Raw genomic sequence first — 11,252 nt, forward strand, 5'->3', positions numbered from 1 at the left:
ATATGCTATAGTAAATGGATCTGAACGCTTTGATAAATGAACAGGTTCGGGTGGAAAATTTCAGATCGATATCTCAAAAATTGAGGGACTAGTTCGCATGTATAGAGACAGAAAGTAAACCATTTCGAAGTTCCCTACTTTTTAAAGAAAAAACACGGAAATTTCAAATTTAATGGGAAATGTTTATTATCATTCGAAAGAACATTTTTTTACATTTATGCTTTGAAGATTATCTCTTTCAAATGTTGGCCGCGGCTACGTCTCAGATGGTCCATCAGTTGAGACCAATTTTCGATGACTCATTCGAGCATTTCGGCTGGTAACTGGCGAATGAGACGCGTGATGTCTTGCTGCAAGGCCACATAGACATAGACTTCAGACTTTACATATTCCCACATGAAAAAGCCCAACGGTGTGATATTACACGATCTTGGTGGTCAATCGACTGACCCAAAACATGAAATTATCTGCACACGTAAATGTTCTCTCAATAAATGCATTGACTGTTGCGCTGAGTGGAAGTGGCGCCGATTTGTTTGAAACCAAATGTCACCGAGATCATGAGCTTCAATTTCAGGCATCAAATAGTTGGTTATCATGGCGCGATAGCGGTCGCCATTGACGATTACGTTCTCATCGCCATCATTTTTGAAAAAATACGGACCGATGACACCACCGGCCCACAAACCACACCAAACCGTTGTTTTTTCTGGATGAAATGGCAGCTCTTGAATCTCTTCAGCTTGTTCTTTGTCCCAAATGCGGCAAATTTTCTTGTTTACGTACCCATTGCGCCAGAAACAGGCTTTACGCTAAGCAAAATTTGGCTCAAAGACGTCAGATCTTCTTGGAACTTTTCAAGAACCCATAGAGCAAACCAATGTCACTGAAGATCGAGTGGCTTCAGATTATACACAAGCTGTATTTTGTACGCTCTCAATTTTAGATCTCGACATAAAATGTGCCAGGTCGTACCTTACGCCAGTCCGAGGTGCTGCGAATGGCGCCGAATCGATCCTTTACGATCTTCGAGTACACTTTCAGCTACGGCTGCTGTACACACATTACATTACAGAACGTGAATTTTCGTAATAAAGTTGAACTATTTGTAAACGTTGTTCAAGGGAAGTCTTTCCACGATGAAATGCCAAGCAATGCTGAACAAAAATGACATGACAGCTTAAAAAAGTGTAGGATATGGTGCTTCAAAATCACCAGGCTACCGTTAGAGAGAAGACATCCCTCACGAGTCGGTTCGAATGGTTTTGGTGGATATTTCGGGTATGAAACGCGTTTTTGCTCGACTCGTTCCGATAAAGCTGATTTTTTTTTCAAAAAGAGTACCGTAAATAAGTCTCTTTGGACATGCTCGATCGTGCGAATTCCGATCCCATATTCATGGAGAGCATTATTACTGCCAATGAGACATACATAGGTTTATGAGTTTGACATGCAAAAAATTAAACAATCATCGGAATGGAACCCGTTTTCAGTCGATCGAAAAAATAAAACAAAATTCGCTGAAGAAGCTGAAGGTCATTTCAAAAAGTTCCTATGAAAAGATTTTTTGAAAACTGAAAAAATCGTTAACATAAGTGCATCACATCTGGTGGATATTACTTTGAAGGCGACAACATACAAGTAAATATTTATCAATAATTAAAAAATTAGCGTTTTTTACAATTTCCAGGTACTTTTTTGTCACAATGTATATGTATATGTACCAATACATAAAATATAGTCTAAATAAGTTTCGTTATATGACCTAAAGAAGGCACAATGAAATCGGGTATATAGTCTGGATTTACATTGGGATTCTTTAGCACCACATTAAATTCATAGTCGCTACTAGGACCAGAACCCACTAGCAAAGTCTGGAACCCGCACTTGTGACCAAATGACATGTCGATCTCGCAACTGAAACCACAAATATATTTAAATATGTAGATATTCAAGCGTTTTAGCATGTCTCAACTTACACATCTCCGATCATGAGCGTACGCTTCGGCACAATCTTCCCCAACCTGATCAATTCTTGACAAATCTCTGGATTCGGTTTGCCAAACTGCAAAGCTTTACGCTCCACACACGCCTCCACAGCTGCCGTAACCGCAAAAGTATCAGGTATACGATATTCGGGAAAACGAAGCATATTATCTGCGTTCGTAGTCATGAAGAGACAATCCGCATTTGCACTAATATAATTGCAGGCTTTAAACAATTTCACGAAAGAGAAATGTTTATCGAAGCCCACAATAACAGCACCCACATTGTCAGCCTTCTGTTTGGCCACTTGTTGTGCAATCAAATCGTCTAGTTTATCTGGTGTTGGTTCGGCGCCGGGTCCGAAACTTTCAATACCAGCTTCGGTTAATGACTTGCGTACAGCCTCGGCGCCTATTATATAGACTTTCTTTCGAAAATTGCGCGCCTGCAGATACTCAACAATTGAGTTTATAGGCGCTATAATGTGCGATTCATCTATTTCAAATCCATTTGCCGTAGCTTTCTGCCAGATTTCGCAACGCGTGTTTTTGCTATTATTAGTAACAAAATAAACTTCCTTGCCGAGCGATTTGAGTAATGCAATGGCTTCGGGTGCACCGTCTATGACCTTGTCCAGCCACAGCACGCCTAAATGAGTTAGAGTTAATATTTGTTAAGAAAAAGAAAAGAAGTACAATTTTAGTTTGCAAAAGAGTCTGCACAAAAAGCGCTCTTGTTTGCTCAGTACTTTTACTACAGGCGCTTTACAAATAACTAAACTTCAGTTACTCACCACGGCAATCCGTGAACACCGTATCGAAGCCGTTGAGCCACTTGGCCATTTCGGCTTTTGTTAGCTTGACCAAATCTGTAGGCTTCTTGTTCATTTCTTACAAATTATTATTTGAGAAACCAAATAATTTTTTAACAATTTTAAGTGCCTGGCCCAAGCGTTGAATAACTTTGCTCTAATGCTTATAAGCTACTCACAACAATAACCATATAAATGATAACTGACCGAAAAGACCGTGTTTAGATAGTGATAACCGAAAGCTCACTGCTTTACTAGTTACTTAATCGTTTTGATAAAAAGTTAATTAAACTAATAAATCTAAGATGTATTTACTTAGAACTTTCATCGTTGTCAAAGCCCAGCAATCAGAACTTGTGGAAGTTGGAAATAAAGGTTCCAAATATATGATTAAATGCTACTGTGGGCAAAAAATTGTAAGACTCTTCCTCTATAGACAAGTTCCAAGAAGATCCGACGTTTTCAAGCCAAATTTTGTCCAGCGATGAGGCCCATTTCTGGCTCAGTAGGTATGTAAACAAGTAAAATCGCCGCATTTGGGACAAAGAGCAATCTGAAGAGCTTCAAGAGCTTACATTTCATACAGAAAAATAACGGTTTGGCGTGGTTTGTGAACCGGTGGAATCATCGGTCCATATTTCTTCAAAAATGTTACCGGTGAGCACGTAATCGTCAATAGCGACCGTTGTCGCGCCATGATAACCAACTATTTGATACGTGAAATTAAAGCAAAGTGATCTCGGCGACATTTGGTCTCAACAAGACGGCGCCACTTCCCACATAACGCATCAGTCAATAGATTTATTGAGAGAACACTTCTGTGATCAGATAATTTAACGTTTTGAGTCGATCGATTGGCCACCAAGGTCGTGTAATATCACACCGTTGGGCTTTTTCCTGAGGGGATATGTAAAGTCTAAAATCTATGCGGACAATCCCACTTCGATTCAGGCCTTGAAACATCGCGCATGTCATTCGTTAGTTACCAGTCGCAATGCTCGAACGAGTCATCGAAAATTGGTCTCAACAGATGGACCACTTGAGACGTAGCCGCGACCAATATTTGAAAGAGATAATCCTCAAAATCTTTCTACTATATGATGCAGAGGCATGGACGGTGACAACATCTGATGAGTGAATGTTGCGAGTTTTCAACAGAAAAGTTCTGCGAAAGATTTATAGTTCTTTGCGCGTTGGTCACGGCGAATATCGCATTTGATGGAACGATGAGCTGTATGAGATATACTACGACATTGACTTTGTTCAGCGAATTAAAAGACAGCGGCTACGTTGACTAGGTCATGTCGTCCGAATGGACGAAAACACTGCAGCTCTGAAAGTTTTCGGCGCAGTACCCGCCAGGGGAAGCAGAGTAAGACCTCCACTCCGTTAGAAAGACCAGGTGTAGAAGGACGTGGCTTCGTTTGGAATCTCTAATTGGCGCCACATAGCAAAAAGTAGAAACGGCTGGCGCGCTATTGTTAATCCGGCTATAACCGCGTAAGCGGTGTCTACGCCAGTAAAGAAGAAAAATCTTAAAAAAATATATGCCAAAGTTCTTTCGAATGATAATAAACATTCCCCATTAAATTTGAAGTAATTGTGTTTTTTTTTTTTTAAGTAGAGAACTTCGAAATGGATCACCCTGTAGTAACTATAATAATAAATAATAAATATATACAATTTCACTTCCATAATAAAGTCTTTATTATTTCTTTCATAACCTGGATAATTTCAGCGAAAGTCAAACCATTTAAATGTAGGAGAAATATAAACACTAATAGCAAACGCTTCTCAGCAGACGCTGCAATGTTCCGAGACTACTTTCTCACACACGCTCTGATCAAAACAAACAACTCCGTTTTAAATATATATGTATATTTTCTCCGATATTCCTAGATAAGCTTCTTTATATCAGCCAGTGAAGGCACGAAGTAGTCGGGTATAAAACCTGGATTTTCGATGGGCTGCTGCAGCACCTCGTTCAATTCATACACACTATTATAGCCTGTGCCCACAAGCAGAGTCTGGAAACCGCAATTGTGACCAAATAAGACATCGACCTTGCAACTGAAAAGATATATTTATAACAAACTACACTTAATCGTATTTTTTATTACGTCTACACTTACACATCGCCGATCATGAGCGTACGCGCCGGCACCACTTTCCCCGACTTGATCAGTTGCTGACAAATCTCCGGATTCGGTTTGCCAAACTGCAAAGCTTTACGTTCCACACATGTCTCCAAGCCGGCCAAAAGCGCACCAGTACCAGGTATACGAAATGCGGGATAACGATGTACCGTATCGAGATTGGTGGTCATGAAGAGGCATTCCGAATTCGAGCAAATATAATTGGAAGCTTTCAACATTTTTGCGAATGTGAAATGTTCATCGAAGCCCACAACAACAGCACCCACATCATCAGCGCCTTGTGTGGCCACTTGCTGTGCCAGATAGTCATTTAGTTTACCCTGTAGTACTTCGGGACCGGGTCCGAAACTTTCAATACCCACTGCAGCTAAACCGTTACTTATGGCTTCCGAGCCTACTACATAGACTTTCTTGCGAAAATTACGCGCCTGCAGGTACTCAGCAATAGCCTTTATAGGCGCCAAAATGTGGGATTCGTCTATATCGTAGCCGATCGTGGTGGCTGTCTGCCAGATTTCACGACTGGTTTTGATGCCATTGTTGGTGGCAAAATACACTTCTTTGCCGAGCGATTTGAGTAATGCAATAGCTTCGGGTACACCGTCTATGGCGACGCCCTCATGCCACAGCACACCTATGTGTGTTAGAGTATAAATTTATCAAGTGAAAGTGAAATAATCAAATGCGACTGAGCATTTTAGCTTGCTAACGTTTGTGAAGAGCAAGTAGCGCAAACAGAAAGCTCTCGCTTACTCAGCACTTCTTCGTCGCTCAGCACAAACCACTCAGCACTTTTACTATCGCACAGTTTTTGTTTGCGCTGTGCAAATAATGAAATCAACAAAAAACTCTTCCATCCGCACTCACCATCGCAATCCGTGAGCACCGTATCGAAGCTGTTGAGCCAAACAGCAATTTCGGCTTTTGTTAGCTCTGTCAAATTCGTAGGCTGACTTTTGTGCATTTTTACTATTTGCTCGTTTTTTTTTTTATTTATTAAATATAACTTTTAACTAACCAAATATTTTCTTATTGGCTTTACTTCTGGTAATACACACTGTCTCCAGCACACGCGTGGAATTACGTGCCACAAATGTTCGTAAAATACCCGCAGCAGTTACAGAAGAAATGATAACTAATCGAAGAGAGACCAGCTGGCGCTTCTGTGACTTTTTGAACACAAAGTAGAGAGACCTAGCTCTCCCCCATTGTATCCAGGTAGGCATATTATGATATTATGTCATTGGACTACTCAAGAATATAATCAATGTTAGATTTGGTGTCGCAATCTATATTTCTCTCTTTCGTAGTTTGTATAAAGTAAAGAAAAGTCCGATCAAGCGGTTCTGGAAACAGTTGAGAGACACTGATAAACACACACAGATTAATTTATGTCAAGTAGACAGTTTGGGTTGGCCAATATGACAATAATTTAAAAGTAGTTTGGAAATTTTCTTATGTTATCAATTTAACGGTTGTTTTTTTAGATGTGCGGTTTTCAATGAAGCTATAGTTTTTTCGGAGTTGGTCTCTTTGACAACCGCTACTAGATTAATACTCAGTTAAGTTTGCCAAATGGTTTAACAGACTTACACTGGAACAACTTTTGCAAATCGTGCAAATTTACTACCAAAATAATGCTTCGGTCCGCGCGTTGTGTCCGATATTCGGTCGACATAAGCGCGCAGCAAAGTCGGCAATTCGAGCGACTATCGATCTGTTTCGCTCCACCTTTACCGTAGTGGATAATGCGCATCCTCAAACACGCCATACAGCGCGCACCGGGTCACCGGTTAGTACTGCTGTGTGGCAGAGTATTGAAAAAGACCGGCATGAGTTCCGCTGCCGTGCCAACAATTAGAGCTGTCAGTACCTATCCACTTTATGGAAAATTTTGCGAAAGGATCTTTGTTTGTAGGCTGAAAAATTAAATTTGAGCAAGAATAGAGGCCGAACGATCATCAACCGTATCGCACGTACGGTGAAATAGTTCAAAAAGAGATGGTCACCGATCCCGAAATTCGCAAAGGAAATTTTCTTCAGCAGTGAAGCACACTTTTGGTTTGAATGGCTACGATAATCAATATTTAATCAAAAATGATGCCAGCCATAATGCTATATTCATGAGGAACGCTATAACGCCATGTTTAATGACCTTTTCGTGGAGAATGTTGATCTGGACGATCTTTGGTTCTAACAAGACGACGAAACAATCATTTTTTTGAATATAGCTCCGCAACATTGGTCTGTGGCATAACCTCAAAAAGGCATAACCACAACCGGACTATTTTGGTGGGGCTATGTAAAGTCGCTTGTCCGAAACGACTGAAAGGAATATAATATTCGGCACGCTATTGCCGACATACGACCCTAATTGTAGTTTGTATAGGTTTCTTTTTATCTGTGTGGATTATGTTTAATGAGGAACAGAACTGTGATGGATGTGCTCGCTTTACACGACATTAATGTATCCATTATCACTTCACCAACATTCCCAAAACGGTCGGGTCTGCATATCCGGAACGGACCCTACAAAGTTTGGTGTACGCTTCCTATTTCCTGTGTATTCTCTGTTTATGCTGGAGGGAACTCTGTAAGAAACTATTTATACAACAACCGATGGGTTCATTATGACGTCTCCACCGTTTCTGCGACAGTTGGATCTTTGTGCCCGTACTGAGCTCAGATTTTTGCCAACCGAAGGGCTAACCACCACACGGCAGCATCCAGAAATAACATGATAATGTGTATCAGGCGTTGCGTTAGAAATTAAAGCTACTCAAGCTACGATAATAACCGATTCCTGACGATCCATATTTAACTGAATAAACGTAGACTACGTGAGATTCCGAAATGGTGCCGCAAGTTGATGCAAAACTGTCGTCATGTCTCTGTGATAAGCAACTGCCGACTTTTGAATAAACAAGTTTTTGCCGTTAGACATATGCATTTATATTTATTTGCATAGCCGATTATGAGTCAGTATTGTAGAAAATATCATGTATATAAACATATGCATATGTTTGCAAATAAATATATTTGTCGTCGTAGTAGACCCCACTAGATTTGTATAAGTAAAACTAATTATACCCTGAACAAAGTATATAAAGTTAGGCCCAGCTGTCTGTCTGTATATACGCGTTCTAATCCCTTAGTTTTTGAGATTTTGTGAGAAAGTAACCCATTTGACGGTTACGCCGGTATCCACCACACAAACTGATCAATCAAAATAAAGTTCTTGTATGAAAAACTTTTTTATTTGAGAAGATATTTTTACGAAATTTGGCATGAATTATTGTTCAGGTCCACTATACAATCTCCGAATAAATTTTGCAGATCGAACCACTATAACATATAGCTGCAATATAAAGTGATCGATCCAAATCAAGTTTTTGTATGAAAAACTTTTTTATTTTAGAAGATATTTTCACGAAATTTGGCATGAATTTTTTTTCCAAGGCACCGCTATAATCTCCGAATAAATTTTTCAGATCGAACCACTATAACATATAGCTGCAATATAAAGTGATCGATCCAAATCAAGTTTTTGTATGAAAAACTTTTTTATTTTAGAAGATATTTTCACGAAATTTGGCATGAATTTTTCTCCAAGGCAGCGCTGTAATCTCCGAAAAAAATGTTCAAATCGGATTACTATAACATATAGCTGCCATACAAACTGATCAATGAAAATCAAGTTCTTGTATGAAAAACTTTTTTATTTTAGAAGATATTTTCACGATATTCGGCATGAATTTTTCTCCAAGGCACCGCTATAATCTCCGAAAAAATTGTTCAAATCGGATTACTATAACATATAGCAGCCATACAAACTGATCGATCAAACTGAAGTGCTTGTATGAAAACTTTTTTGTGAAGGGTATTATAACTTGGTTGGGTCTTTTCTTGTTTTATTTTTAAACAAAATATATTTTATAAATATATACATACATACATACTCGTAAACATCTTACACGTCAATTAATTTTATTGCGATAAAGTGATTGACAACAGCCCAGCCCCTACAGCTGCTCGTTTTTATTATTCTAGAAAAGGGAAAATTCCTAAAGGTTCTCAAATGAAAATAACAATTATAAAATCTAATCTTTTTAACTGATTACTTTATTTTCTGCTGGTACTAATGATTAATTGATTAGAAATTAGTTGATGCAATCACCTGTGCTAACGTACATACATTATTTTTGTTTAAAATTAAGTAAAATCGAATTTCTCACAATAAATAGTTAAGGAAATCAATCAATTATAACGTACTTACATACATATGTACATATGTATGTATATGCTAAAAATACAAACTTACATATATAAAAATGTGCATACATAGATATACATATATATGTATGTATATGTATATATGTATGTACATACATATGTATGTATATTTTTATTGTGATTGGAAAAACAGAAGATTGTAAAATGTTTATTTTGCTTTTTTATATATAATAGATATTGTTTTGCAAAATATTTTATTAAATTTAATTTTTTAATATTTTCCATATTTATATATACCATTTTTAATAAATTGCCGAGCTAAAAATAAATATTTGCACTTGTTTTCAATATAATTTATTATTTTGTTCTGGAAATTTAAACAAATATATACATATTTTTGTATAAATTAAAATTATATATTATTCACGCAACAATCTTGTGCGATTTACATGTTTTTAGTCACGGAATGTCAAGCCAGCCGCATTCCAAAGACCTAGTACATGTGTCTATGTATGTATACATATGTATGTATATAGTTTGTTGTTCAACAACATTGAAAAAATATATAATTTTGTGTATATACATACATACATACAAATTTTTTGATATTTTGAGGTTACATAAAATATATATATGTACATACATACAGAGTTCATAAAAAATGTTTCTACAATTATTTATACAGTTATGCTGATAGTATTCACCTATTAATTTCATATAAAAGCAAGCAAAAAGTAAATATAGTATATAATATGACAAATTAATATTAATTTTAACAACATATTTTGCTAATGGTTGCGTTTAAATAAGCGCCAGCAAATCGGCAAGTCTCGGCAAATAAACATCAGGTATGAGTTTTTTGTGCTCTGGGTCACTAGATTTCTGCCAAACATGCACATCGCTCAGCTGATTGACACCAGTGCCGACAAGCAACGTCTTGAAACCGCAATTGTGGCCCAGCACAATGTCACTGCCACAACTAAAAATTGTAAATAAAAAATAATAATCACATAAAATTAGTAATTTTACTCAAATTTCAAATCCGCCACGAAACCACTCACCAATCGCCGATCATTAGCGTACGCGCTGGCTTAATGCTGCCATTCTTAATTAGCCACTCACAAATGCTGCGATTCGGTTTGCCAATCACAATCGGTTCGCGTGCCGTACACGTCTGCACGGTGCGCACAATACTGCCCGCATCGGGTATCACCATGCCAGTTATTGGGAAGCGTTCATCCGTATTCGTTGCGATAAATAGACACTTTGGATCCGACAAATACACGGAAGCCTTAATCATTTTACAAAAACTGAAGTGCACATCGAAACCCACAACCACAGCGCCAATATCCGTTTCCTTACGCAAACCGGACTGTATATATGCCGTCAGCCGCCCGGACATAACATCTGGGCCCACTTCAGTGTGCTTAATGCCCACCGCCTTCAGTTCGTCCGTTATGCCGGCCGTGCCTATAACGTACACTTTGCGCTGGAAGTTACGGGCTTTTAGGTAGGCGGCAGTGGCGTAGGACGAGGATATAATGCGATCGGCGCTAATGTCGAAACCCATGTTGTGCGCTTTCTCGTATAACTGTTGACGCGTACGCGTGGAATTATTCGTGCATAGGTAAATTTGTTTGCCCAAACGTTTGAGTTGGCGCATAGTTTCCGCGGCGCCTTCAATCACATTATCGCCCAGCCAAATAACACCTGGCGTCGAAAGGATATTTTAAATTACAGTTTTGTGTATTTTAAGGCCGTGTGGCAAATGCGCTGTACTCACCATCACAATCACTAATAACGGTATCGAAACTGTCTAGCCATTGACGCACCTGCTCCAAAGGCTGCTCCAACAGATTTACACAACTTCCTTGATACATATTTGCGTTTCTAAACTGTTACTTGGAAAAATTCACGTTAATAGGCGCGCTTAAGCTTATTTACAACTTGCAACGGCTTTTGTGTCTAAAACGTTTCTGAACCTCCAACGGTTTTTATAAGGGAATAAATTCACCGTATATAGTCTGGAGCCGTGATGCCCCTTTAACCCTTTTCGATCTGATTTG

General features: G+C 38.5%; 3 protein-coding genes across 3 annotated transcripts; all 3 read right to left on the bottom strand.

Moving 5' to 3' along the window:
• Nucleotides 1–1,371: 1,371 nt before the first annotated feature.
• Nucleotides 1,372–2,948, bottom strand: LOC126761139 (glycerol-3-phosphate phosphatase-like). The gene is made up of 3 exons (XM_050477093.1): nt 2,780–2,948; nt 1,980–2,634; nt 1,372–1,917 (listed from the first exon to the last, which is right to left on the bottom strand). The coding sequence occupies exons 1-3, from the start codon at nt 2,871–2,873 to the stop codon at nt 1,743–1,745; spliced, it is 924 nt and encodes a 307-aa protein (XP_050333050.1). The 5' UTR covers nt 2,874–2,948; the 3' UTR covers nt 1,372–1,742.
• A 1,532-nt stretch (nt 2,949–4,480) lies between these two features.
• On the bottom strand, nt 4,481–6,069 carry LOC126763351 (glycerol-3-phosphate phosphatase-like). The gene is made up of 3 exons (XM_050480753.1): nt 5,821–6,069; nt 4,930–5,587; nt 4,481–4,867 (listed from the first exon to the last, which is right to left on the bottom strand). Exons 1-3 carry the CDS (start codon nt 5,915–5,917, stop codon nt 4,693–4,695), a joined length of 930 nt encoding a protein of 309 aa, XP_050336710.1. The 5' UTR covers nt 5,918–6,069; the 3' UTR covers nt 4,481–4,692.
• Nucleotides 6,070–9,524: 3,455 nt separating this feature from the next.
• LOC126763352 (glycerol-3-phosphate phosphatase-like) lies at nt 9,525–11,176 on the bottom strand. Its single transcript, XM_050480754.1, has 3 exons — nt 10,970–11,176; nt 10,248–10,896; nt 9,525–10,165 (listed from the first exon to the last, which is right to left on the bottom strand). Exons 1-3 carry the CDS (start codon nt 11,064–11,066, stop codon nt 9,988–9,990), a joined length of 924 nt encoding a protein of 307 aa, XP_050336711.1. The 5' UTR covers nt 11,067–11,176; the 3' UTR covers nt 9,525–9,987.
• Between the last annotated feature and the right edge of the window lie 76 nt (nt 11,177–11,252).

Source organism: Bactrocera neohumeralis, chromosome 6 (assembly GCF_024586455.1).
Source record: "Bactrocera neohumeralis isolate Rockhampton chromosome 6, APGP_CSIRO_Bneo_wtdbg2-racon-allhic-juicebox.fasta_v2, whole genome shotgun sequence".
Taxonomy (NCBI): Eukaryota; Metazoa; Arthropoda; class Insecta; order Diptera; family Tephritidae; genus Bactrocera; species Bactrocera neohumeralis.

Excerpts from the sequence above, each read along its gene's own strand:
- LOC126761139 (XM_050477093.1), bottom strand. The coding sequence starts at position 2,873 with ATGAACAAGAAGCCTACAGATTTGGTCAAGCTAACAAAAGCCGAAATG. Across the intron at positions 2,635-2,779 it reads GGTGTTCACGGATTGCCGTG|GCGTGCTGTGGCTGGACAAG; the intron begins GTGAGTAACTGA and ends TAACTCATTTAG. Across the intron at positions 1,918-1,979 it reads ACGCTCATGATCGGAGATGT|TTGCGAGATCGACATGTCAT; the intron begins GTAAGTTGAGAC and ends TTGTGGTTTCAG.
- LOC126763351 (XM_050480753.1), bottom strand. The coding sequence starts at position 5,917 with ATGCACAAAAGTCAGCCTACGAATTTGACAGAGCTAACAAAAGCCGAA. Across the intron at positions 5,588-5,820 it reads GGTGCTCACGGATTGCGATG|GTGTGCTGTGGCATGAGGGC; the intron begins GTGAGTGCGGAT and ends TAACACACATAG. Across the intron at positions 4,868-4,929 it reads ACGCTCATGATCGGCGATGT|TTGCAAGGTCGATGTCTTAT; the intron begins GTAAGTGTAGAC and ends ATATCTTTTCAG.
- LOC126763352 (XM_050480754.1), bottom strand. The coding sequence starts at position 11,066 with ATGTATCAAGGAAGTTGTGTAAATCTGTTGGAGCAGCCTTTGGAGCAG. Across the intron at positions 10,897-10,969 it reads CGTTATTAGTGATTGTGATG|GTGTTATTTGGCTGGGCGAT; the intron begins GTGAGTACAGCG and ends TTTCGACGCCAG. Across the intron at positions 10,166-10,247 it reads ACGCTAATGATCGGCGATTG|TTGTGGCAGTGACATTGTGC; the intron begins GTGAGTGGTTTC and ends TACAATTTTTAG.